At 43.4% G+C, this 27,968-nt stretch overlaps 2 protein-coding genes across 2 annotated transcripts in view; one reads left to right on the forward strand and one right to left on the reverse strand.

The window, feature by feature from the left end:
• The window catches only part of Eif2s1 (eukaryotic translation initiation factor 2 subunit alpha), an 18,511-nt gene extending 9,344 nt beyond the window's left edge, over nucleotides 1-9,167 (reverse strand). The window contains exons 1-4 of the mRNA XM_004624775.2: nucleotides 9,019-9,167; nucleotides 4,730-4,971; nucleotides 2,286-2,365; nucleotides 2,027-2,178 (exon numbers count right to left, since the gene is read on the reverse strand). Of these exons, the coding sequence (XP_004624832.1) occupies nucleotides 2,027-2,178; nucleotides 2,286-2,365; nucleotides 4,730-4,970 (473 nt within the window). The 5' untranslated portion in view covers nucleotide 4,971; nucleotides 9,019-9,167. The remainder of the gene's footprint in view (nucleotides 1-2,026; nucleotides 2,179-2,285; nucleotides 2,366-4,729; nucleotides 4,972-9,018) is intronic.
• A 465-nt stretch (nucleotides 9,168-9,632) lies between these two features.
• Nucleotides 9,633-26,097, forward strand: Atp6v1d (ATPase H+ transporting V1 subunit D). The gene is made up of 9 exons (XM_004624776.3): nucleotides 9,633-9,795; nucleotides 14,135-14,252; nucleotides 18,596-18,675; nucleotides 20,373-20,440; nucleotides 20,801-20,845; nucleotides 21,793-21,896; nucleotides 22,353-22,419; nucleotides 23,622-23,700; nucleotides 25,419-26,097. The coding sequence occupies exons 1-9, from the start codon at nucleotides 9,755-9,757 to the stop codon at nucleotides 25,558-25,560; spliced, it is 744 nt and encodes a 247-aa protein (XP_004624833.1). The 5' UTR covers nucleotides 9,633-9,754; the 3' UTR covers nucleotides 25,561-26,097.
• The last annotated feature ends 1,871 nt before the right edge of the window (nucleotides 26,098-27,968 follow it).

Here is a 27,968-nt window from a genome sequence, read left to right on the forward strand (position 1 = left end):
CCATAGGTGGGGCTTTTCCAGAGGTGGCTGAATTTAGAGTATGTGACTAATTCATGGTGATATGCCAGGATTAACGGTGGATGATTAGTAAATCAGTCCACTGATTGGTTTGGCACTGCCCTAATCCCAGTAAATATATATATGGCAGAAAAAAGCTGCTAAGGGCCATTGCTTGCTTGCTTTGCTAACCTTGGCCCACCATGAACTATTTCTTCTCTACGATGCCAGTCTGCCATGTGCCACACTGCCTTAGAGCTGTGTAAACTAAACCCTTTCCCCCTTTAACTTTTGGTACCTGTTTCAGCAAAAACAGAGAACTAAGGAAGGTACTCAAATCTAGGCATGAAATTCATTTATGTTTCATCTATACTTCATACACACATTCTGAAGGCAATTCCCTACATTATTTTTAGTGTTCCTGCACTAGACTGTAACCTGTCACAGTGGTGTGATGTTTGCCCTGAAAAAGTTCCAGATTTTGGACTAGGGATGCACAACTTGTATGCAGTAGCATTGCAAAAACAAGTTTCTACTGATGAGGGAAATGGTCCCCAAAAGCCCATCATTTACAATTATTTCAAAAAATTTATTTAAGTAAAGGAAAAATACAGAGCACATGTGGCAAAAAAAGAAGCACTAATTAAATCTCAACAGTTGCTACATGAGAAAGGAAGCAGAAGTTTAAGGGGAAGGGAGGAACACATGCCAGGGCCTAGTGGTAATGGACACTGGAGTTTGGAGTAGGGCTGGGTGCCAGGCACTACCACAACCCAGGTAGGGAGCAGTTCCTATGGGAGGGCACTTGCCTGGCACACATGAAACCCTGGGTTTGGTCCAGAATTCCAGCCTCAGCACTCTCTAACCAGACCAGCATTGAGTATACCAGCTAAGAGCAAAGAAATGGGACAAGAAAGGTAGGTGAGAAAAAGGTAGAGTGGGTTTCTGAGGAAAATACTATGACCACAAAGCCTGTGGACAAATGTGAAAGCTCAGCTGAGGTCAGAGACCAGGGCTGTGCAGCAGCATCAACCTGCTAGGAAGAGCGTTTTCTTCCTAACAGCACTTGCACTCTGCAAGTGCACAGAAGGCAGGTACATCGATTAAGGCTGGAGGCAGCAGGAGGAAGAACAGGAAAAGCTTACGATGTCGGTAAGGAAGTTGGTGAAATGACAGCTTATGGTATTATCTGTGCTTGAGTGAAAAACAAAAGGCGGGAAAGGGTGAAACAAAAACAAAACAGAAAAACAGGTTTGGAACCAGCACCTAACACATGGGCACTCAAGAAGAAACACAGAACTAAGTATGTGGCAGCAGGAAGGATACAGGGCTCCTCTACTAGAAAAGAACAGAACACATGAGTTAAAGGTTTTGGAGGCAGAGCAAGCTGGACACAGTGGCACATGCCTAGAATCATAGCCACGTGGGAGGCTGAGGCAGGATTACTGTGAATTCAAGGCTAGCCTGAACTACATATATAACTAGGCTTTGTCACAAAGGAACAAAGAAAGAAAAAAAAAAAAAACAGACACAGAAAAAACCCGGGAGAAAAGACCCAGAGTGAGGCCATGAGGAAAACTGACTAAAGTGCTATGGAGTAAAGGTCAAAGGAACTAAGGTAGAGAAAATTAAAGGTTTTGGATGAGATACCCACACTCATGAAGTAGAGGAGCCCTGTATCCTTTTTTCTAGTAGAGGAGCCCTGTATCCTTCCTGCTGCCACATATTTAGTTCTGTGTTTCTTCTTGAGTGCCCATGTGTTAGGCGCTGGTTCCTTCTTATCTGGGATAAGAATACAACTAGGAAATGACAATTTGGGTAGCTTGAGGTGAAAGCATGTGGGTTACAAAACCATGTAACTATGGTATATGAGACTCCATAGACATTATGAACCTTCATACTGAAATGTTTGGGTCTAAATTTGGCAAGGACTTAATATATGATGTTGTGTGATTGAATGCCAGACTATAGACCTGTGTCCCAGACCCAGCAGCTGAGATACAAAGTAGCAGAATCAAGGTGTTCTTACGAAACTGCATGCTTAAATGCATCATAGGCTCCATAGCCAGGTCTCTTATACTTGTCATCGAAGACCCACGCAGTCCTCTGAAACAGGCTTTCCAGCTGCTCATCCTTGGTATATTCTAGGACCTCAGCAACATGACGAAGAATGCTATAAACCTACAGACAGAATGAAGAGCTCGAGATTTCCCAGATCAGAGTGATAACAAATGATTATTTATTAAACACACAGGTAGTAGACTAGTTTGTGTCAAAAACGAACTTACAGTTTTTGATTTTGTGAATTTGTCTTCACATTTGATTGCTTCTTCTGGAGAAACTCTTCTTTTCGACAAATCAATGTATCCTATGAGAAAATTAAAAAAATAATTATGTTCAGGTGCTAGTGTACTATTGTAACCATTTTTTTATTTTTTATTTTTGTGGAACCGGGGATTGAGCTCAGGCCCTTGTGCTTGCCAGGGAAGCGCTTATTCTACTGAGACATCTCTCAGGCCTCTGTAACCAATTTTTATAAATGAAGTATTTGATTGGCAAGTTTATTATTCTCTATTAAAACTATAAGGGGACTGGGGAGATAGCTCAGTGGCTTAAGTGCCTGCCTGGCAAGTTCAAGGTCCTGAGTTTGATCCCCGGTACCAAAGAAAAAAAAAGAGAGAGAGAGACAGACAGACAAAACTGTATCAGGGCTGGGGAGATGGCTCAGTAGAATTAGCACTTCACTGGCAAGAACAAGGGCCTGAGCTCAATCCCTGGTTCCACCAAAAAATAAATAAATTAATAAATAAAATAAAATCATATCAAAGGGCCTGGGAGATGGCTCAGTAGAATAAGCACTTGCTTGGCAAGCGCAAGGGCCTGAGTTCAATCCCCAGTTCTGTAAAAAAAAAAAAAAAAAAAACAAACCAAAAAATATAGCAGGGGGCCTGCCCCTTAGCTCAGTTCTTTAAGTGGCTGCTTCAACAAAGCATTCAGGCTCAGGTTGCTGTGGTTCGATCCCCACAACTCAAGCAGCCCAAACCTGCCCTGAGGTCATTCAGAGCCAAAAAAAAAAAAAAAAAAATCCAAAAAATATAGCATAAGAAATAAAAGATATGTTGGGCATGGTGGCGCATGCTTGTAATCCCAACACTTGGGAGGCTGATGCAGGAGAATCCCTTTGAGTTCAAGGCCTGGGCTACAAAGTGAGTTGAAGGCTACCCTAACTACATAGCAAAACCATCTTAAAAACAGAGAAAAATATGGTTCATTCTTTGGAATGCATTTTTACCACCAGATAATTATGTATTTGCTATTACTATGGTGGAAGAAATTAATGATTTTGAATTTCTCTAAATGGGAGTTATTGAAATGCTTCTCCTTTCCACTTGTTTTCTCTGACCTTCTGCAGAGTAGGAACTCACCTATTTAACAGGCTGTTTGTAAGTTTTTTTATTGATACAGTGTGTGTGCACTGCAGGCTGGCTTCAAACTCAGAAGCAATCTATCTGCTTCTGTCTCTTGATTACAGGCATGTACACTAAGCCTGTAAGTTTTTTTTCTTTCTTTTTTTTTTTAAAGGAACATATTAAAATTCCCACTTCCTGACTACTATAGCCAAGTGATGATAACAGGTGTTTAACTTAAGAATCTCATCAAACCCTCAAAATCCTGCATGGTAGACTTTCTTTCCCACACTCCCTTACCCTTTTCATCTGAAGACACTACAACCAAGAGAAATTAAGTGACTTGTCAAGTAGCTACAACACAGAAACCCACAAACCTGTACTTGGTTAGAACTTAAGAGTACAATGCTAATTAAGTGGTGAGAGGGAGTATCTTTGCCTCCTTCCCCATACTCAAGGAAAGGATGGTGTAGTTTTCCTACACCGCTTCTATCACATGAAGGAATCCCCTGTATGTGTCCTGCACTTTCATTACAAATGGGCAGTGAAATGTTTGCTATTGCTTGGTATTGTATAAGCCGTAAGACTTTTCTATTAGTTACTTACATTGATTTTCTATTTCAGATTCTGAGCATTTCTTTCATAAAATAAATGTGTGGTTTACTTGAGGGTGGCAGCAGCTGCCTAAAATCCAGAAGACTGAGCTAGTATTCTAAAATCAGAGGTAGGCGGACAACTAACATAACCCTGTCTCAAAATAAAATTTACCACCTTCAGCACAGTTTTGTCATTGAAGAATATAACAAAACTTGGTGAAAGAGAGGGGAAGAGGGAGAGAGGAGGAAAGGAGAGGAATATACACAAGTAAAAACTGTCAGTCCACAAATGACAATAAAAAAAAACTACAAGTTTGTAAATAGAAACTTTTCTTTCACTTGGGCAAATACCTAGAAATGGAACTGCTTGTGTAGGTTGTATACTCCCCCACACTTGACACATAAAAACCAACCCTGGGATGTACTAATTAAGTACCACTAACTTAAGAAGCCTTGCTTAACTAATTAGCATCCTTCTCTAATAATTTTTTATGTGAAAGAGTTGAAATATAAAATTTTTTCATTGCAATATACTTATTTTTTTACTATTTATTTTTTAATATACTTATTTTTAATTTAAATTTTTTTATTACTCCATGTTTACAGCACATGATTACACTCATCTTGGATAGTTGGTATACATAAATAGTACATCTTTACTCCTTCAGGTAACTTAAATAAATCATCTTAAATGTGATATTTATATTTTAAGATACTTTCCTCACTTACCTTTTTCTTTGTCCACTCTAATGACAACCACACATTCATTCCTACCAATTCGAATGAGTTTGTTTATAGAACGGATACGTCTTCTGGATAATTCACTAAGAAGAATCATGCCTTCAATGTTGTTGTATTCCAGCAAACTGACATAAGCTCCCATTTCAGCAATGGACCTTACATTCACCATCACTACATCTTCCACCTCTGGAAATTTGTGCTGATAAAATCTACAACTCAGACCTGGCATTCTGCAATTTAAATGAAAGAATCAGATTAAGTGTCCAGTTGAAGTGAAAATAAAGAAATGCCAGTTTTCTACATCTTGCCACTGAAAAACACAAATGAATAACCCTCTCCCCGCAAAACCAAACTATCAGTCTTCTCACGTCTTTAAACTTCTTAAATGGTACCACAAAATAGATGAATATCTAGGAAGCAAGTTTTAATTTTTTATTCTGCAACATGTTTTCGTAAGGCTTGTCATCAGGCCTTTGCCACCAGTTTCAGAGGAATCATAAAAAATAATGACCATCTATAAAGTACTCTGAGAACTAAGGATTAAAGAAATACCTCAAAAGTAAAACACTATTTAAATCCCACCACTTTAAGAAATACCAAATGATGGGAAGCATCACGACTGCTATAAACCTTTCAGCAAAACCAAAGCTACTCTTTTCTCCAAGCCCACTAACACTCATGTTACCCCTGCCATGTAAAGAATCCTCTATCTAAACCTCAACCAGTACCATTTTGGGGGGGCTGCTAGGGACTGAACCCATGGTCTAGGGCCCTCTAGGTGAGTACTCGACTGCTCTATTTTTACTTTGTTGAATAGGTATAATCTTAAAAATAGCTTTATTAATTTTCATTTCTAAAGAGTTCAAACTTCTCTTAACCTCCAGGTATTAAAGACATTTAAAATTATTCCCTCTGATCCACCCAACCTGGTGGGAACACCCCTTTTATGACCCATAAGCTAGAAATCATACTGTGCATAAAAGTATGTTTTTAAAAGGAAGTACACAGACTAATCATGGCTGATGACTTTCATAGTTTATCCTTAACCTATTTATCGTTGTTAAAGGTCAGAAGACAGGACTTAAAGGCAGTGACAGAGGTGGGTGTAGTGGCGCACATTTGCAATCTCAGCACAGGAGGTTGAGGCAGGAGAATTGTAGTTAGTTCAAGGCCAGCCGGGGCTACATGGTGCATTCAAGGCCAGCCTGAACTGCACAGGAAGACCCTGTCTCAAAAAACCAAAAACCAAACCAATCCCCAAAAAGGCAATGCTAGAACTTAAGTCCAAGAAAAAATTGGGGAAATAAGGCTGCCAATACCTGACTTTAGAAGTAGTTCATCTACACTGGTAGAGTGGTATATGCCTGGGAGAGGTTAAGGTAGGGGATTGCCAAGTTCGAGTTCTGAATAGGCAACTCAGAGGGACCTTGTCACAAAGTGAAGTAAAATAAAATAAAATAAAATAAAATTTAAGAAAGAAATGGATTGAAGACACCAGTTAGTAGTGAACCACTCCTGAGTTTGATTCTCAGTCTTGAGGTGGGTGAGAAGTAGACCATGGACAGCCAGCATATGAACACCAGCATTCTGATGAAGCGCAGATTAAGGACCTCTACCTGGCACCCGCATACAGCTTCTGCCCAGCCAGAAGATGAATGCAAGACTTATACTTCTTTTATTAATTAAGAGTCATGCATGACAAGATCACTTCCTATGTCCTTCAGATACCACTTTCTAGAGCTCCTCATTTCATAAATAAAATTGAGGCACAGGTCAAGAATTTGCTCTTTCATATTCTAATACCCATCAAATGTGGATCCAGTCTTTGCTCATATAAATCAGCATTCCCCCCCATTTATCTATAAATGTTACAATCAGAAATCTACAAACAAAAAGCAACATTAATATACATATCCAGCACTAAAGTACACACCACAAATTTGTGCAAACAATACTAATCTACTCTGTTTAATAAAAAGCAACAAATGTGGTGGTGACTGCACTTGTAACTTGATAAAAATAGGAACTTAGCAAGGGAAGTAGATGCTCAATGGCCAGAATGACCCACTGAAAGAAAGCTGAGCTGGTTGTTTCATTTTTAAGCAGGGCTTTACCAAGGGTGGGTGGGACAGCAACTATTGTCAAATATCTGAATATACAGTACCTGTATTTGAGAGCTGAAAGAGTTCCAAACTGGATAGCAAAATAAATCATGTCATGGACAGGTGTGGAAGTTTTAATTAAGAGATCGGACAGATGCCAATCATTTAATTACCAAGTTTCTACAAATAGCAAAGGTGACAATTTTGAGGAGGGAAGGCTGAATTTCATGATTAAAGAATACAGAATAGTGTAAAAGATTCCTGAAAGGAGTTTCTTTACACTGGTTTTTCTGCAATAAATAAACAATGGAATAATGTTGATGGTATGCTATTCAGAGTAAGGATAGAAAGTATCCAGTTACTACAAAAGAATCCCTATCAGAAAGAATCTGCATATTGGCTGACAGATTTTGAACTTATCACCTTAAAAATACAAGTAATATTTACAAAAATAACTTCTTCCTCCACCCCTTTTTCTCAGGAAAAGACACCATACTGGGATCTATTTAGTTGTTTCTACCATTTTCAAAGCTTGTGTACAAGGCCCTCAAGTGGGGAGCCAGGTGAGCAGCACCAGAACTCTGCGAATAACCCTGAGTGCAGGTTCCAGTCTGTACTCTCCTTTCTACCTGTGGCCTCTTGGGAAAGGCATTCTCCTTCATTCTGGTTCATAGTCCGTGCCACCAACCTCTCAAGTTTGTTGTACACAGGGTATCAAGTGAAGTAAAATACATGTAAAAACATCTTATGCCACATAAGCATTTTAACTTAATTTGCTGAACAATTTTTCAATATCTACTATGTACCAAGCACTGCTGAAACAAGATGATTCTCACCTGAGGAACTAAGTACACAACAGAAAAAAACGAGTAAGCAAGTAATTACCATATAAGGTACTATGAAAGAAGCACAACCAAGCAACTAACAGGGCACCAAGGAACAAATATTACATGACTTGCTCAAAAATGCTTACCAAGTACTAAAGTAGGAGATAAACCCAAGCCTTCTGATGTTAAACGTATCTTTCACCCAGACTCTCAATACCACAGTGTACTCAATGTCAAAAATTGTGATACTGTTTTATGTGTTTGATGCAAAAATCGCCGCTCTTTCAAGACAAGAGCCAACCTAATGTCAAAGACCTTGCGCGTCAATTTTGCTCGGACCAACGGCAGAGAGAGCTTCTTTCTTACTTACATCAGTGCACAGTCAGATCACATAATGGATACAGGAAGCCCACGTTCCTCTCCAGAGGCACTACGTGTTGGGAGAAGTCCTTTGGCTGTAATGTTTATTAGCAATGTTTTCCAAGCGCTAACTCCTAGTCTGGAGTGCTACACACAACAATTTTTAACTATTTCACTGTAGTTGAAAAGGGAATTACCACTAAATCTCTAAAAATATTACCATATATCAGACAATCACACCTTTTGAAAATTACTACTAACACCTGGCATCATATGAACTGAAAATAGGCAGTACAGATTTTACCTAAATAACTCCCAAACTTTTTAGAAAGAGATTTGAGATTGATTCTTGAAATAACTCAATCTGGAGAAAAATCGACTTTCTTGCTATATTCTTATCCAAAAAACCATTTTTCTTGTTCACTGAAAAACCCTTCTTAAGGTTTGGGACCTCAGGATATACAGGTATTTAATTTTTACTTATGCATAATTTAAACCACAGTGTACCTCGTCGCTGCCAAAATGCAAACTGATATGAATAGTAAAAAAAAAACAAACAAAACACCTCTGTGAGACTTTCGTTACAAACCAAGTGGTGCCTCAATCTACAAAAACAGAGCGCTAAAGCAACTCGAACTTAATTTAATGACAAGTCAGTAAATTCTCCTTGGACCTGGCTCTTTGCCGGCCAGAAAATGCCCCGTGCCCAGCGCCCGGGGCAGGGAGGCGTCGCAGCAAACCCTGAGAATTCCCACTCAGCGCTCCTCTCCTGCTCCCCTAAGAGGCGGTAAACCCGCCGGGCTCCCTCCCTCGTGACCGTCCGCCGCGGCAGCCCGAGGCCGTGCAGCGGCGGCGCCGGGGTGGGGAGACGCTTCCCGCGCAGCAACGGGAGGGAGGGGGGTGCGCGCCGAGGCCTACGCTCTCCGGGACACTCCCGTCCCTGGACACAAACTAAGTTCTTGGGAAAACCGAGCGGTGGGGCTAATACCTGAGGTATGTGAGTGACTCCCGCGCTAGAGTCCCGCGGCGCGATCTTAAAGTGGAGAAACAGACTCCTTCCACCCACACCGGCCACCGAGCTTTCTCAGCGTGCGCAGCGCTCAACCCACCGCACAGGCGGAACCGCCTCACACTGCGCATGCGCTGAGGAAGGGGCCTCTCTTCATCGCTGATCATAGAGTCTGGGTCCTCCAAGAGTTAGGTTGACTGTCAGTTGTAGGAAGATGTGAAAAATACGTTTTCGTACTATCCTTATATTTTACCAAGGAACCCTGGAAACATGGGTAAGAAACAGGACTCCGATTCCTTATTTCTCAAGAATAAGTTCTTTCAAACTTTTAGTTCACCATAAGATGGCGCTGTGAAAAATTAAAATGGAGGAAAAGAAGGAACGTACGTCTTCCTTCAGTCGGCCAGCGTGGGCAGTAATTTGCGCAGCCGCAGACTGACGGGCGGGGGAGGCGGGGGGAGGGGAAAAGATATGGGGCTGGGCGGGGCGGTGAACCGGAATTCCGCAGTGCGCGCGCCTCAATATCCGGGCATCACCTTCCTCCAACCCGCCGGGACAACCGGAAGCGGAAGTGAAAAATCGGTGTTCCCGCAGCTTCTTAGCAACGCGCGGTCAAGTGACCCGATCAGCTGACTCCGGTGGAGGACTGGGTTGTGGCGGCCAGTCCTGGAGCTTTTGCGGCCACGATTGCCCGAGCCGCACGGTCATCGTCAGAATGTCGGGCAAAGACCGGATTGAAATCTTCCCCTCGCGAATGTAAGTAAAGTCGAGTGGCGCTCGGAGTTTCTGCAGTGCCTGCCCGGAGCGGTTGTTCCACACCCGGGGCCACAAGCGAGGCGAGCGAGGCGCGGAAGTTTCCTAGGCTGATGCCGAGCTCTCCCGAGGGACTTGTCGGGAGTTCAAGGCCTGGCTCCCTTTCGCTCGCGTGCAGGTTCCTCCAGCGTGAAGCGGACTGCGCAGCGCGGTCTCAGCCCGGAGGAGAAGGCGCCCGGCCTGCCGGCGTCGGTAGAGCTCGGCGCCCTCCCCGGAGCCCATGGCTTAGGGGTGGGAGGGAAGAGCTGGTGAGGTTTGCTAACTCTTCTGAGAGGGGAAGTTTGCTGTGATGCGAAGCAGGTAGAAGGCCCCTGAGTCAAAGCGGGATTGAACCAGGTTATCGTAACCTGGGCGCCGCATTCCCGTATTTTCCAAGATCTCATCAGGTGTCCCCTGCCGTTGGGAGAGGTCTGTGCATTTCTGAAGCATTCCATTTGCACTGTGGCCGCTGTGACTGCACCTTTTATGACTTCTATGATCACTCAACACATTTATTTGTTGGTTATCTTCCCCTCCCACCAGTCGCCAGGCCCCTCCAGGTTGAGAGCGTCTTGATTATTAATCCCTAGAAGATCCACAAAGGGTGTTTCTTGAGTGAACCCATGTCTTAGAATCTGCTCAGTTGTGGGCTGCCTTTCTCTTGTGGCCTGAAATCTTTGTCAGGAGAAATGACGGCACCACGGTGGCCCTTTTGTAAAGAAAATTGGGACGTTTTCTCAGGTGTGTTTAGGAGTTTGTGAGATTGCTGGGCACCAGCACCGGGGAGGCAAAAGCAAGAAGATTGTATTGAGTTCGCGGTCAGCCTGGGCTACATAGTGAGTTCAAAGCATAAAGTCACTTTTTTGGTTGCTTGTCGTTTTTGAGAGTTTTATTGCACAGTTCAGCTGATCTTGAACTTTGGAGCCCAGGATGGACTCAAACTCTGTGTAATCCTCCTGCCTCAGCCTTCCCAGTGCTGGGATTATAAATGTGTGCCACCACTCCTGGCTCACTGACTTTCCTAAGCGCCTTATCCTGCAAACTAGTTGTGAAGATGGTACCTGTGAAATAGATCTGGACCTCCCTGGGAGATTCCAGACCTCTCAGCCTATAGTGACTCCCTCCAAACCTACACTGAAAGACAAATGAATTCTAACATGGTTTCTAGCAGCATAAATTTGCTTCCCAAGGACACCCAGCTCTCCATTGAAATGACTGCTGGAGATGTAGCTCAGTGGCTGATCACTTGCCTAACGTGCTTGAGGTCTACTACTCAATCCCGAGCATCTCACACACGAAATAAAAAAAAAAAAAATCTGCACTGCAAAAGTAAACAACAAAAATGCCTGTCTGAAAAACGTCAAAGCTAGCAGAATTAAATATTCCTTCCATCCAATTCGTGATTGATGGATCCCTGACCTCCCTATCTTAGAGCCCTAACTATGAAGGGTTTGCATTTGTGAGTGTATGCCTGCTAGAACTCAACAGTGTCTCTCCAGGGTCTGAGGGCCCCTGAGGAAGAGGACCTGATCTCTGTACCTGGCTTAGATGTATTTCCACTGGCTGCCCCTTTGTAAGTTTTCCTCTGCTGACTCTGCTTGAGGTCCCTTCCTTGGCTCTGCCTTTCAAACACCCAAGCTGCTGCGCAAATCCAAAAGGAGCTCAGCTCTTTGCCCTCCTGCCAGTTGTTACTGAAGAAAATCTCTTTCCATCATTTTAGCTAATGTTTGGTCATTTTACCTGTTTCAGTAGTCAGAATGTTAGCATGTTTTTATTTCTATCTGGGAACTTTTAATTTGAGGCTAAGAGGTGAGAATGAACTTCCTTTGGCTCAGACAAGAAATGATAGGTTTGCGAAGGCAAAAACCGCTATTTGAGAGCTCTGAGCTTGCTAACTGAGAGGAAAGTCAGGTGCTGGAAATAGATAATTTTTCCCACAGCCCAGGAGCAGGTTCTTTGTCATGGAGTCAGATGACCTTGATTCAGCTGGAAACAGCCATGTCCTCGCTGAAGGCCAAACCTTTTATGGTATGGAAAAGCAGCTCTGAAACAAGTAAAATGACAGGTTTTAAAAGTCTTAAAGCCAGGGCATGGTGGTACATGCCTGTAATCTGAGCATTTGGAGGCTGAGGCAGGAGGCTTGCAGCCTGGGCTGCATATTGAGTTCAGGGCTTGTGTGAACCACATAGGGAGACCCTGTCTCAAAAAAATTTTGCACATTTGATAGAGGTGCCACCTAAGAAGAAACTAAAAGTAGAGTCAGTTTGAACAACCTGTTAACCTATACAAACTAAACTTGCTGAAATCTGCAGCACTACAATTTTACCTAAATTTGACCCAACTCAGAGTCCACCTTCAGGTGTGTAGTGTCAACAGCCTGGTGTGTTACCTGTACACAGTTGGGCTGGGTGGCTCCTGCTCCTGCTGGGCTGAACCCCCCCCCACACACACACACTGCTGAACTGCGGACTTGATTTAGGCAGGTTGGAGTCAGAAATCTGGTTCAAATTTCTGCCCTACCTTTTCTTCACTGAATGACTGTGAGAAGGTTCTTTCGATTATCTGGGCCTCAGTTTTCTAATTTTTCTTTTTTTCAGTAGCTCTAGGGATTGAACCCAGGGCCTTCCCACAAAGCTTGTGATTCCTCCTACCTCAGACCCCATGGGCAATCATTACTGTTTTCCTAATATTAAATTTAGGCTTCAGTTTCTTAAATTTAGGTTTCTTAAATTTCATCCATGGAATTGCCTTAGTTAGCACTGTGGTAAAAGATTTCAGTACTATATATGTAATCCAGAATGTGGTTGAAAGGTTTATTAATATGTGCTATTTTACAGTTGATTATAACACTATCATGTTGAAGACATATCTACTTAAATCACTATAAAAGGCTAGGTTATATGTAATTTATTGTTTTTATTGTTGACTTTTATTATCAGAATATATATATGTCTTTTTTTTTTTTGCAGAACCAGGGATTGAACTCAGGCCCTTGCACTTGCCAAGGAAGCGCTTATTCCACTGAGCCATCTCCCCAACCCCATATATATGTCTTTTTGAGACAGGGTCTTGCTATGCAGTTCAGGCTGGCCTTGAGCTCACTTTGTAGCTCAGGCTGGTTTTCAACTTGCAAAGATCCTTTTGCCTCAGCCTCCCAAGTGCTAGGATTAATGGAATGCAGCACCACACCTGGCTGGAATGGAGCTTCTGATGGGGAAAAGGTTGAAATAAAATAAGACTTCACTCTGAAATAAGCTTGTTATTTTGGGGTATTATTTATATATGCCATTTATTACCTAGAATCATTTACAAGTTGATTCTGTGATTGATATTAGGTATTGATCACCAACACAATTATATGCCACACTGATTATAGAAAGAATAATAAAACACAAAAAGTATAAAAGAATGCAGTAGTAAAAACTCCAGTTTTTGACTTAGCCCTGTTTCTATGACTCCTTGTAAAACTCCATCTGTATAAGCACAGCAGTTCCTTACTTTAGGTAGGACAGTGCAATATAGGAAGCACATCTGGACTGACTTTCCTCATTTTTTTTATGACTGGATACCATTCCATTATATGGCAAACCATGATTTAATAGTTTAATTGTTTCAGCCTTTTTGCTCCTACAAATAAGACTGGTGTGCTGGGGAGAGAGCTCAAGGCCATAAGCACCTGCCTGGCAAGCGCAATGTCCCAAGTTTGATCCCTGATGCAGGAAAAAAAAAAAAAAAGACTGGAGTGTTAATCTTGTACATGTTTTTGTGTAATATGTGGAAATCTATAGGAACAATTCCTCATAGTGGAAATGCTGGTCCTGAAGGTGATTATGTTTTCAGATTTTTGTTTGCTGTGTTGGGCATCAGACCCAGGGCCTGTACTTGTTAGACAAGCTCATCCCTACTGAACTAAACCCACAGCGCCCCAAATTTTGGTATATATTAGTGGGTAAATCTTTTTGTCATTAATACTACATTTCTAATGGATCTAAAATATTGCACAAAGGTTTTACTTACAAATCAATTAGGAATGTAAAGTAGACTGCATTAAGATAAGGCTCCTGATGTTTATTTAATGAGTCCTCCCAGATGTTGATTCCAGAATGGTGTGGTAAGTAAATGAGCAACTTGTTGTTTATGGAACACTGAGGAGAAATTTGTAATACTGAGGTACCAGAGAATCTCTGCCTACCTTCATTGAAAGGCTAAACAACAACTTCAGCTTGAGGACAGACGCACCTCTGAATCCCGAGCCCGGAAGTGAGCGGGTGGAGCACTGAGGTCCCTCCTGTTGCTTCTGTAGGGCGCAAACCATCATGAAGGCACGGCTGAAAGGGGCGCAGACTGGCCGGAACCTCCTGAAGAAAAAGTCGGATGCCTTAACGCTGCGCTTTCGACAGATCCTGAAGAAGATCATCGAGGTCGGGTCAGCCCGTTAAGTGCCATATTCATTTGTGACCTACTTGTCACCTTCCCTGACTGTCTCAAGGAAAACCCATTGTGGCTTTGGCTGGGCCCCAGGATTGAACCCTGAGCATTAAGTATGCGAAGTCCATGTTCTACCGCAGGATCATGGCCAGGCCCTGATTTTTCTGTTATTTTAATTGATTTTTTTTTCAAAAGTAATTGGTGTGTGTATTGGGGGAAGGTCCTGAGTTCGATCCCTGGCACCACAAAAAAAAAAAAAAAAAGTAATGGTATTACAATAAGCATAGCTAGCCCTGGGCAAGTGCTGGCATGCAGACTGACCCCTCAGTTTAGAGGGGCCCTGTTTTCGCCCCTGTGGTGCCTCTTAGTCCATCTCTGTGATAGCACATGTGGCTGTGTGCTGTTTTCTTGGTTGTTTCTGCACTGCAAAGTGAGTTCCGGAGAGCAGGAATGTTGTCTCTGCCTGCAGTGGAGCCGTCGCCCAGGCTGGCCCCAGGCTTGCTGGGCAGCCCGATGTGGGCTTGAACTCACATCCCCCTTCCCCCTTACTCAGCCTCTTGACTGCTGGCTTTACAGGAGTGCCACCATATTTTTTTTTTTGTGGAACTGGGGATTGAACTCAGAGCCTTGTGCTTGCCAGGTAAGTGCTTATTTTACTGAGCCATCTCCCCAGCCCCAACCCAGCTTTCTTTTTTTTTTTTAAATTTATTTATTTATTTGTGTGTGTGTGTGTGTGGCCAGCTCAGCCCACCAGGGGGCGGGGCTGGCTGGCATGTGGTGCTGGGGGACTGAACCGCAGTCCCTGTGCTTTGCTTAGCTTGTTCTAAGTAGGTGCTTTAGACCACTGAGCCATCTCACCAGCCCCCAACCCAGCTTTCTTAGTAGGTTTTAATGCAGTGTTTTTTATTTTTGTTTTTTTCTGGTAATGATGTGTGAATGCTGAGTTACATGAAAAAAGCAAAGGTTCTTTCATATTCCTCTTTTCCACCTGGTGATCCTTCTCTCATCTCCCAGAGGTAGTTTTTCATACTTTGGTTATGACTGCTTCGCCTCCTGTTGCGGCAGTGTGTACACAAAGTGCTGCATTTGTAAGGCACCCACCAGGAGGATTGTGTGTGCCGTAGCAGTAATAACCACACAAGGTGCTGTGCCGTTTCCTGCCCTACTCTCTTCCACGGCAGAACGCAGCCAGCTTTCTGCGCCAGCACCAGAAGGTCTGTCCCATTCTTTCCCCTTACTGCTGCATGTCCTCTGTGTGGACAGTGGAGTTTGGTTGCAATTCGCTTGATGAATGTCTGTCCAGTCTGTCTCAGTTACTCTTCTCTTGTTGCTGGGACAAATACTCAACACTTAAAATTAGGGAAGGAAAGGTTTATTTAGCTCACAGTTACTGGAGGTTTCAGTCCATGCTCAGCTGGCTCCAACGCGGAGCAGCACATGGCAACGAGCAGCCTTTCATGGCGGCGGCAAAGAGCAAGACAGCCAAAGGGAGGTGTACTAGCAGCAGTGGCCACAGAGAGCAAGTCTGTCTCTCTTAAGTTGCATTCTGGAGGTCTGCCCCAGGCCGGGTGTGGTACTCACACCTGTAATCCCAGTGACCATAAGTTAGTCAGTCACAAACTCTGGAAGTCTGCCCCATGACTGCATGAGGCTTTAGGGGAACAGCTAGACACAAACCATAACATAGTCTTAACAAGTTTTTGGTAGGGAAAACTGAAAGTTCTGTGTGTGCTAACATTTCTCTAGAAAAGAATTTTATAGCCTGTTCTCTTTGCTCTTTTTTTTTTTTTTTTAATATATTTAGTACAGGATCTACTGGGTCTCACTATACAGATCATACTCATAGTGATCCTCCTGTTTTCAGTCTCCCAAGCACTGAAATTATAGTTGCGCACCACGACTCCCAGTCTTACAGTCTGTTCTCTTGATCCCAGGAGAAAGATATGTTGTGAATTTTACGCCTGTTGTGTAAAGATATGCACATAAATATATGTAACGTACTAGCGGTTGAGCACAGGGGTGCTGTACTGCGGAGCACAGCTATAGTGCCCCCCCTTTTTTGAAACAGTCTCTGTATGTAGTTGAGGCAATCTTTGAACTCACTATGTAGCCCAGGTTAGCCTTGAATTAGTTTTATACTTTAAAACAATTTTTTTTTTGCCAGAACAGCTGGGTGTGGTGGTACACACCTGTAATCCCAGCACTCAGGAGGTTGAGGCAGGAGGATTGCTGTGAGTTTGGGGCCAGCCTGGGTTATATACTGAGACCTTGTCTCAAAAAAAAACAAACAACAACAACAACAAAAAAAACCCCAGAAATTAAAAAGAAAACCCAACCAAGGTTCTGATAGATGACCTAGGCTGCCCTTGAACATGCAGTGTTCCTCCCCCAGCCCCGAGCTCTTGGGATTGCTGAGTACGGGCACCAGCATGTCCAGCTACTTTTTGTTAACAAATTTTCCCCGAATTATTATACTAATTTGTGCTCTTACTGAATAATATACAAATGGACTTCTTTTTGTCTAACTGAGCATTAGTATATGTGCTTTTATCAATCTGTTGGACTAAAATTGGTCTCTTAAATTTGCACTATTTATTTATTACTTCTGAGGTTGAGTAGCTTATTGCATTTAGTACCTGTAAATTCATTTTATTGGTGAATTTCTTTGTAAAGAAGTGTTCTTTGGTGCTAGGTGTGGTGGTGCACACCTGTAATCTCAGCAATCAGGAGACAGAGGCAGGAGGATTGCTGTGAGTTTGTGGCCAGCCTGGGCTACGAAGTGAGCTCAAGGCCAGCCTGAACTGCCAGTGAAACTTGTATCAAAAAAGACAAAAATAAATAAATAAGGAAAAAGAAGTTCTCTTTTGTTAATATTTTTTGGTTAATGTGTAAAACACTAAAAATATTTTCTCCATATTATTGGATTTGATTTTTTTTTAAAAAAACCTTAATTTTGTGTGATCAAATAAAATCTTTATTCTTTTGATGTGAGACAGGATCTCCCTGTCTTGCCTAGTCAGGCTTCAGACTCCCTAGCCGAGGCTAATCTTGAACTCAAGATCCTCCTGACTCAGCCTCTTGCGTACTGGGAATTATTTAGAGACAGAATTTCACGTTGTTGCCCAGGCTGGTCCAAATTCCTGAGTACAGGTAATTCTTTTGCTTAGTCCCTAAATGACTGGACCACTGCACTACGCTTGCAGATGTTTTTTTCTTAAATCTTTCTTTAGTACATCTGGATCTTTTTCTTTTGTCTGGGGGAAATTGTGTAAGACAGGGACTTACCTTCATCATTTTGTAAATGGATAGGTTGGTCTCTTTATTCTGGTCTCTCTGTTGTACTAAATTCCCACATAGATCTAGGCTTTTTTCTTGATTTTTGTTTTTGTTTTTGTTTTTGTTTTTAGAGGCAGGGTCTTGCTGTATAGTTTAGACTGGCCTTGAACTCACTGTATAGTGCAGGCTGGCTTTGAAGTGATCCTCTTGCCTCAGCCTTTCTAGTGCTTCGATAGGTGTGCACCACCAAGCCAGGCTCTGGGCTTATTTCTGATCCTTTTGTTCTGTTTCTGTTTCTTATCTGTCCTCAATCAAATGTATTTCCTTTTTGTAGGTGTAGACTTTTAATACTTGGTAAGCCAACTCTTACCCACCTGACCCAATATTCTCCTTTTTACAAAAAAAGATTGGATATTCTCAAGCATTACATTTTCTAACTTTATTTTAGCATCATTATGCCATTGGGATTTTAACTCATAATTGCATTGGATTTCAGAAGGTAATGCGAGCAGATCCACGTACCCATTCAGGAATATGATAGCTCTGTGGGTGAAGAACAGATTTTCTACTTATTAATGAATTTATTTATTTATTTATTTATTTGTGTGTGCGTGCGTGCGTGCGCGTGTGTGTGTGTGTGTGGCCAGCTCAGCCCACCAGGGGGCGGGGCTGACTGGCATGTGGTGCTGGGGAATTGAACCGCAGTCCCTGTGCTTTCCTTAGCTTAGTTTGTTCTAAGTAGGTGCTTTAGACCACTGAGCCATCTCACCAGCCCAATGAATTTATTGTAATGTTTTATTTGATTTACCTTTTACTGGGTATTGAACCCAGTGCCACTGAGCTGTATCCTTTCTGTTTTACTTACTAAGCTCGGTTTTGGAGCATTGTTAGGGACCACAACCAAAACTGTTCAAAATTGGAGATTTTTATTTTAGCATTTATGAACCTGCCTGCTACTAGCATAAAACACTACCCTAAATGCTGACGGATATTGAGAGCACAGAAGAGGAAAGACCGACACTACAGCACTTGCTGACCCCGCTGTGCCCTGCTTTTGTAGACCAAGATGCTGATGGGTGAAGTGATGAGGGAGGCCGCCTTCTCCCTGGCCGAGGCCAAGTTCACTGCAGGTGACTTCAGGTAGAAACGCCCACCCACCCTGGTGCTGTTCCTAATCTGGGGGCTTTCGGGTGCCTTGTTACAGGAATTGTATATTCTACTTGTAAATGTGTGTGTTACAGACAGTGATGGAGTGGTAAGGAGGGCCCCGGGGCAGCTGCCCTGCCTGCTTCCTGCACCCCCCGGCGTCTTCTCCCCCCCCCATTCCTCTGCCCTCCCACCTTAAACAAGTATTCATCCTTGTTTTCATGCAGATGTTCCCTTCTCAAGGGTGCTGTGATAGCCTTTCTCCTAATGCTGGATCTTTGGTGTGGATTTTCCGTTTTTTTGAATATTAGACAAGATAGATTAAGCATCTTAATGTCTTTTATTGTATTATTGGGATAATTTTGAAGACTAGAATCCACGAATTAATTATTTTCAGAAAACAAAAATTTTGTATACCTGAAGGCTTTTTGGTGGCCTTCATTTTCATTACCTTTACAAGAGTGGGAGAGGAAGAGAGTGAGAAGAAGAAAACCCCAGAAAACAGACCACAAGGAAATTGCTGCGTCTGGGGCAGCTCGCTGCCCACCCCCGTAAGCCTGTGTCCTGGGAAGCGAGCTGTCTTGTGTCTTCTGCGAGTGCGAGTCCTGATTCATTTCAGCAGCATAGAATCCATTATTTAAAAGGCGAGATTTCTGGAGCTTTTGTGGCAGCCGTGTGTGCTTTACAACACGCACATGGTGCTCTGCATGTCGTGTGCGTTAGTGTCTCTCTGCGTACCATGGGGGGACGGAACGTTGCTGTTTTCAGCATAAGTGAAGTTCTTTTCTGAAGTCACATGGCTAGGTAAGGACAGAAGTAAAAGTTGTCTTCTGGATTTTTAATTTATTCTGGGTGGTACTGGGGCGTGAACCTGGTGGCCTGCAACTGCTAGGCAAGCACTCTGCCCCTGAGCCATGCTGCCAGACCGTTTTAAATTTTATTGAGACAGAGTCTCACTGAGTTGGCATCAGCCTTGGGCTCCTCCTGCCTCTGCCTCCTAGCGAGGATGGCAGCCGAGCACTGCCACGCTTGGCTGATCTCAGGATTCTGATTTGAATGTTCTTTCCCAGTGATGCAATTTCTCCTTACGTAGGAGAATACGATAGCTCTGTGGGTGAAGAACCAATTTTCTCCTTATTAATGCATTTATTTTAATGTTTTATTTGGCTTACCTTTTACTGGGTATTTGTTTGTTGAAACTAGTGAACGTTAATTTTTGCCAATACAGTGGGCTGTTTTGCCAGTGAAGGAGGAAATCGGGAGTGTATATGTGGTTTTTGAGTTGCTAGTGGGAAGGCTATAGGGTGGTTATGGGAAAGTCACTGTGTTTTGTAAGAGTTGAGGCAGAAGGCAGATGACACCTTGAATACCAGTGTAATCCACTGAACAGCAAACCTAGAAGGAGCAGTTTCTCCAGATTATGCTAGCAGAGCGTGAGCTGTTAACTTACCCCATCCATGGAAACTCAGTCTCCGCTCTGTGTGCTACTTCCTTGCTTTCTTACGGCGGATTCAACGTTGTTCATTCTGTGCCCTGGGAGGCCCTCCTTAGACAGCAGTGAGCTTTCTTTTCTGAAAGAGCACAGTTATCGAAACCCTGAGCCAGGCTGCCTCGCTCATGTGAAACTGTCCATGGGTCCCTGTGGGCTTACTCCTAAAGTGATGGCTAAACGAAAGCTCTGTCTTCTGCAGCACCACAGTTATCCAAAATGTAAACAAGGCTCAAGTGAAGATTCGGGCGAAGAAAGATAACGTAGCAGGTAAGGTGCCACCCCCTAGAACCCTTGAGGAGAGTAGATGACAGTTTAAAGTCAGCCGTTTATGCCCCAGTATCTGATGTCCCAGTTTCTCTTGTCTAGTAGAACACTGTGATTGGCTTTGTTTGTTGAAATCATTAGTAGCCAGGGCCTTACTGTTTAGCATAATCAGATTTTTTAATAGAAGCAAAGCATTTAGCAAATGCTTTTTGAAATTCATTGAGTGGAGCCAGTTACATTTTCAGATGTAAGCTCTTGACTTTTGAGGATAAAAAAAACAACACAGGAGACAGTGAATAAGAAGCAGCACTTCAGGGCCGCGTTTTGTTGGTGGTGATACCTGTCTGCTTCTGCATTTAACAGGTGTTACTTTGCCGGTATTTGAACATTACCATGAAGGAACCGACAGTAAGTGTGAAGCTCCCTGTCTGTGTCTGTCTCTGCTTCCCCTGTAAGTGAAAGGTGCCCTGGCAAGCGGCTCGGTCAGACGTCTTGGCAGCCAGAAGTCCACATTAGGCACTTTTTTACCTGCTGAGGTCACAGCAGGTAATCAGTTAATCAAAAGGTCCTTTGACAGGAGTTCATAGATCTATATATATCTTAGAATATTTTAATGGGCAAGTAGATCATTGTATAGTCACTTGCTGTTTAAGAGATAAGTGTTTTCTTCAATTATGAATTCATTGGTTATACTTTCGTTTTTCTGCATAAGTAAAACCCATACTACATTTTCAAAATAAAATTTCTAGCTTGTATCTTTTTAAAAGTAGAGTAAGATGTTTTATACTGTGTTGCAGTCTGAATGCTGACTCTTTTTAGATTTTTACAGCCACATCCTGATTATTTGTAATTGTCTCATCCATTCCATTCCTAATTTGGCAGCAGTTTTGCCCAAGTCTTTGTTTCCCCTGGAAACAGTAACACTCTTTGTCCTGGCCTTGTAGCGCATTGGCTCCTGTAGTGCCATCCCCCAGTGTCACATGTTAACAGTTTCATTGCTCTGTGAGCAGCAGGCCGGTGGCATTTCCAGAGGAAGGGGGCATCAGCTCGGAGAGCGAGTAGTGCGGTGCAGGTTTGCTAAGTGTCTCTTCTGAGGCTGGGCCTGTCGCTCAGCGGAAGAGGCCTGCTTTGCCTATGCGGGGTCTGGGGTCCCCTGGCCGGCGCTGGCACATTAGTCTCTTGTGGAGACTGTTCCACGTCCCCCTTGCCGAGCCAGGTGCTCAAGAACTTGGGGTGCATTTTCCAGCTTAGTGGATGTGTCTGTGCTTGGTAGTTCTCGGCTTATCTTCCTTTGGGGAGTTTTCTGTGAGAAGATTATTGACCATTTACAAATGTTGCCTGACTGGTTCTTTCAGGCTATGAGCTGACTGGTTTGGCCAGAGGTGGGGAGCAGTTGGCAAAGCTAAAAAGGAATTATGCCAAGGCCGTGGAGCTGCTGGTGGAGCTGGCTTCCCTGCAGGTGAGTGGCGGGGCGCAGGCGGCTTGGCCGGGCCCGAGTGAACCGTGCCTCTGCTTGGCGGTTCTGAAGCGGTGCCCCCGTGCTGTTAGCGCTGCTTCCTGTTACTAGCAGAATGCACGTGCAGGGTCACTGCACTAAGGGAGAGCGGCAGCAGTCAACACTGGGTGGAGTGCTGCATGCTCATGAAAGCACTTTCCCCCTTTGTGGCCAGTTAAGATGTAGCTAGGTCATTGGGTCATTGTGTATCTTCATTTAGGTGAGCCAGAAGTAAACAGAGTATAATAGCACAGAAATTGTGTTAGCTGTATGGAAATCTCACATGGATTTTTTTCTTAAACATGCTGAAAAGGTGCAAAGTATACTTAATATTTCTACAGGTGCTGAGTGGAGCCAAGTGAGCAGAGCATGGTTGGGAAGCCTTTGTGCTTATTTTATTAATTTGCTTTCTTACTGTAGACTTCCTTCGTTACGCTGGATGAAGCTATTAAGATCACCAACAGGCGTGTAAATGCCATCGAGCACGGTGAGTCTCGCTGCCCAGCGGTGCTTTGTGACTGATGGCGGTCCCCTCCACACTCACTTGCAGCTGCTAGGACGCAGCTCCACGCTCCTCAGAGGCCAGAGCACCGGCGCCCTGTGTCAGTAGCCCTGGACGCAGGGTGAAGTGAGGTCCGTGCCTCAGCTTTGGGGGGGTGACATGGGCTATCTCAGTCATTTCCGGGTACTAGTAACAATTGGAAAGGTTGGAAACTTTCTCAGGTTTACTGTTTTCTTTAATTCTTTACAGCAGTTGAACAGTGTGTGAACATTTTGGTTTGCAGACAGAAACATTTGGCAAAAGTTTGTTTTTGTGCGAACTCTGTATCCAGTGTCTTTTCCAGAATCATGGATGACTGGATAGTATTAAAATTGCTGGGATCGGGGAGATGGCTTGTGGAATAAGCGCTTCCCTGGCAAGTGCAAGGGCCTGAGTTCAATCCTCAGTTCTGCCAAAAAATAAATAAAATAAAATAAAATAAAATTGCTTTTTACTCACACTGTTTCTGTGAAAGAAATATTTATTCAGTTCTTAGGTTAAGAAAGGAGCAAAATTTGAAGGGAATTCCCTCTGAGGCTCTGTTGAGATTATTCAGTTATCTCATTTTTAAAAAATTCAGAATCACGTATGTATGTATTTTTGTATGTATTATATTTTTTGGTACTGGGGAATCTGACCCAGGGCCATGCTCATGTAGGCAGGTGTTAACAGCTACATTCCCAGCCCAGAAAATCCTTTGACTGCTTGTTAGTGCCAGGCTGCACCTGGAGCCGTGAGCCCAACACAGTGGGTTAGGCTGGCAGCTCTCACCTTCATGGGAGTACATTCTAGAAGCAGAATAGGCAAATTCCAGGTAGAGTAGAACCCGGTGACTCACATAAAACTTAGAAGATTCTGTCTGTCCTATTTTCTTCTTCATGGGTTGCTGAACAGCATTGGGTCTTCTGTGGTCTGCTGTGTTACTGCGAGTGGAAGAGCCCCTAGAAGCACATGTACCAAAGTATTGACAGTAGTTACTTGTGGATCGTTGGATTAGTCTTCAGTTTGTTTTTGTCTCTTCCAACTTGTTCATATTCAGTGTATGTTAGCTTTATAATTAGAAAAGATAAGTAACTGTTACACAATGAGCACTGTTAATTTGAAATGAGGCACTGTGACGTACTCATGTCTGTTCTTTTAAATTCTAGTTATTATACCTCGGATTGAACGTACCCTTGCTTACATCATCACAGAGCTGGATGAGAGAGAGCGAGAAGAATTCTACAGGTTGGTTGAAATCAGCAGCTGGTGATCTGTGTGTTTTTGTTTTCCATATTCCACGGGCTAGATTTGCTGCATGACTAGTTGGGTTATGTGGCTTAGAATTAGCAGTTTGTGTTTTATTTTGATAAATAAGAAGTAAATACTGCTGTAGTTGCCTCCCACCTGCAGTTTTGCTTCCCATGGTTTCAGTTCTTGTGGTCGACTGAGGTCTGAAAACATTGAGTGCAAAGTTTGAGAAGTGAGGAGTTCTCAGTTGCACACTGTTCTGAGTAGCAGCAGGTCATGCTCCTTTGGGAGGGGCTCATCGTCCTGTGCAGCTGTCTGTCCTGCGTGTGCCACCCCTGCCAGCCACTTGGGCCCTGTCTCAGTTCTCACACCACCACCGACTGTGTGCCTGTCACTATAATCCTGTGGTGGTGCTGGCAGTCCAGATATGTCAGACAGAAGCCACAAAGGGTTTAAGTGAAAAGGTGAAAGTTCTAGACTGAGTAAGAAAATTGTTAATCTCTTACGATACCTAATTCATACTTTGTCATGAGTACATATGTATTTTTAATCCACAGTTGGTTGAAGCTACAGAGGTAAAGATGTGAAGGGCTGTCTAGGGAAAAACTCAGCATATGCGGGATTTGGTGTTAGACATCCCCTGCAGGTCTTGGAGTGGATCCAAGGATAACAGGACACCACTGTAGTGCCAAAGGCCACGGAGACAGCTCAGCTTTTTTGTTGTTGTTGTTTTTGTGGAACCAGTGATTGAACTCAGGCCCTTGTGCTTGCCAGGGAAGCGCTTACTCTACTGAGCCATCTCCTCGGCCCCATAGCTCAGCTTTAGATTGTTTTCTCCTACATAAAAACTGGAATTAGCGAATGTGTATCTCATGTTGAGTACGTTCAGGACATGGTATAAAGTACTGGGGCATTATCAGATAGCATAGACCATATCATGGGAGAATTAGCACAGTATTTGGAGAGAAGGGGCGAGTGTCCATGAACTGGTTGTGGAGACTTAGTAGGGATGGATCACTGTGTATAGAGGTCTCCACCCTGGTTCAGAGAATGGGTTGCAGTAAATGAAAACAGGAGTATTTAGGGAAACATGCCTGTCTTAGATCCTGTAGAGTGTAAGTATGATGCAAATGCGTAACTATTGAAGTTTAGTTTCTGTCCTTGAGTGGTGTTTACAGTGTGGTGACCCAGAATTTTAATTAAAGAATGCTAAATTCTGCTCCATTAGGGAATGGATAATTTTTTTAAAAACCGTATTTTTTGGAAAAAGTCTGTGTATTTCAAGCTGGACTTGAACTCACTGTATAACCCAGGGTGGCCTCTGTCTCAAGACTGTCTTCCTGTCTCAGCTGCCTGAGGGCTGGGATTACAGGTATGCACTACCACGCTCAGCTGAAATTTATTTAAGATGGGAAGGTATCTGTGTCTTCTTTAAATTTGGCTTTTTTGGAATGGGCTCTCACACTGGCCTAGATTTGCATCGCTCAGGCTGCCGTGAATCTGCAGGGATCCTTCTGCCTCAGCCTCTGAATGCTGGGCTTGTACAGGGTTGTGCCACCATGCCTGGCTCGAGTGAAATGGGTTATAAATTACTAAAATTAAAATGGGAGTATCATTTTTTATTGTACACATTTATTGCCTTTGTTATAAAATTAGGAGAAATCAAATCTCCTTAGTACTGAAATAGCATTCAGAAAATTTCCCTACTGTTACAGGTTAAAGAAAATACAAGAGAAGAAAAAGATTCTCAAGGAAAAATCTGAGAAGGACTTGGAGCAACGGAGAGCAGCTGGCGAGGTGCTGGAGCCTGCGAACCTCCTGGCCGAGGAGAAGGATGAAGACCTTCTGTTTGAATAGTCTTCTGCTCAGCTTGGGAGTCCCCAGCATGGCTCCGGTTCAGTTCAGTGTCTGGGTTTGGGACACGTGGCTATTAATATTTTGGCCTAAGAATTTCAGCAATTCTAAAATACACCTGGATGTCTACTTACGGGCTGGCTGGCACAGGATCCAGTCCAGCACTGTAGGTCGCTGGCAAGTGAGGTCTGCAGAAGCTGCTCCATGACGCACAGGCTTCCTTCCTGCTTGGCACAGTTCCATTTACATCTGTGTTCACGTGACCTGTTTACCAGGCATTTTAAGAAATACCCTTTAGGAAGTGTTAGTGGTCTCAGGCCAGCTGCTGTGAAGACACGTTCCCACCCGCTTAGACCTTCACACGTGTCTGCGATGCCACTGCCACCCGTGTCACCACAGTACTTCTCAAGCTTTGTGAACACCTGCACTTTCCTTCCCTTGCATGACAGGTCTGTCTTGTCTTGGGAGCAGTCTGCCAATTTAAATGTGACTGTGTTATACAGAGTAAAGTGATTAAAAAATAATCTCTTCTTTTTCTTACTAGTTTACTAAGGGTAATAATCATGTTCTTGCTCATAGGTCAGTGACTGAAGTGCCATCCAGATTGCGCGGCAGACCTCTAGTGAAAGCCTTTTTAAAATTCCAACTGTTTATCGTGATTTACTAAAAGCCTTACTTTTTAAGACCATCATGGCAGTTTGGGTACTAGTGAATGACTGCCAGTACCAGTGCGTGAAGAGTGCTTCCTAACGCTTCTCTCCTAACCTAAGAAAAACACTAAGGAGCTGTCTTTTTACTGTAAGCAGTAACAAGCTGTTTCCTGTGAAGATGAAGCACCTGAGTGGCTATACCAGGCGTGACAGGTTTTCAGTGCTGACTCATGACTCTGCAGCCTTTGTTTTTTTTAAAGAAACAGTGTCTTGCCAGCAGTTTAGGCCGGCCTTGAATTCACTATGTAGCTCAGGCCAGCCTCGAACTGCCTCAGCTTCCCAAGCCCTGGCATTACAGATGTGTGCTACCACCTCGTGTTTTGTTTGAACTTAGTCTTTCTTGTACTCAGTTTTGGTATTTGGGGCATGACTGGCCACGGAAGAACTCTTAAGTTACGTGACACTGGCCTTACTGTATTTTAATCCACTGATAGCACAGTCTAGGCTTCTAAAGTACTAGTGATCTTTAGCACTTGCTATGAAGTGCTAGACCACAGTCTGGTGCCAGGCAGTGTCGGATGTATCTGTCTCATCACAACCACAGAAACACATTCTTACTTCCCATCTCCTAGAGGTGAAATTGGAGGCTCCCGGAGCTTCAGTAGTTGCAAAAAGCCCCAGTGGTGACCCCAGCTTTTAAAGTAGTTGTCTTTCAGTCTTCACACCTTGCCCATTCATCCCTTCTACATGTGACACCTACGGAATTTAAAGTCAGGCTGTGTAGCCCATCTTGGAGGAAGTGATCTGTAGTGATCTGATGCTGCTCACAGAAACCCAATCTCAGAGCAGTGAAAGTTCAATAGTGATTGGAAAACCAGTAACTGAATTTATCAGTGTCTTAAAAATACTGAAGTGTTGAATGTCTCCCAACACTGCTTGCAGAGAAAAAACAGCCCAACTCTGATTATAAATTAAGTGGATTTTGATTTCACAGGATTGGTCCTGAAGCACTGGACTTTTTCTAGGAGGCAAAAATGAAATTTGAAGTAGGAAGAGAGAGCTACATTACTTAGTGATTTTTTTTCATGTAGTAAATAAAGCATACACTTCAAAGCACTGACTCAGATTTGGACTTCTCCCATGACTACTTCAAGTGCTGATATTTATTGGCGTGGGTTAAATTGTCTATAAAACTGCAGATGATTTTATGATTTGGCATTTGTTAAAAAGTCAGCTGGGCTGGGGGATAGCTCAGCTCAGTGGCCTAAGTGTAGGCCTGGCAAACGCAAGGTCCTGAGTTCAATCCTGATATAAACCATCAGTTTGAGGGCAGCCTGCAGTTATACAGTATGACCTGTCTTGAAAGAGCAAACAGTGGACAGAGTTTGTCGTGTGGAGTTGGAGTGATGTGATCCACAGGCAAAAGGGATAGGTCAGGAATAGGGACACAAAGTTAGACTAGGGTTGCAAGTGTATGATTTGAGATCTCATAGAAAAAGGGAAAGCAGATGTTTCTGCCTTGCTGCAGGCCTAGCAATGTGACCAGCTGGCTGTGGGAAAAAAACCTCTGCAAACAGTCCAGTGTGCACACATCTGCTGACACTGCATGCCCGCCGCTCATTGTGCTCAGCCCTGGCTGCACACACCGTGTGTGCCGGAGTACAGGGCCCATCCCTCCTCCCTGCAGGCACCCACTCCTTACAAGCAGCCTGACATGTAGGGAGTGGGACCTAAGACTTCAGTGACAACACAGCCACCTCA

Source organism: Octodon degus, unplaced genomic scaffold (genome assembly GCF_000260255.1).
Source record: "Octodon degus isolate 3935 unplaced genomic scaffold, OctDeg1.0 scaffold00007, whole genome shotgun sequence".
NCBI classification, from domain to species: Eukaryota; Metazoa; Chordata; class Mammalia; order Rodentia; family Octodontidae; genus Octodon; species Octodon degus.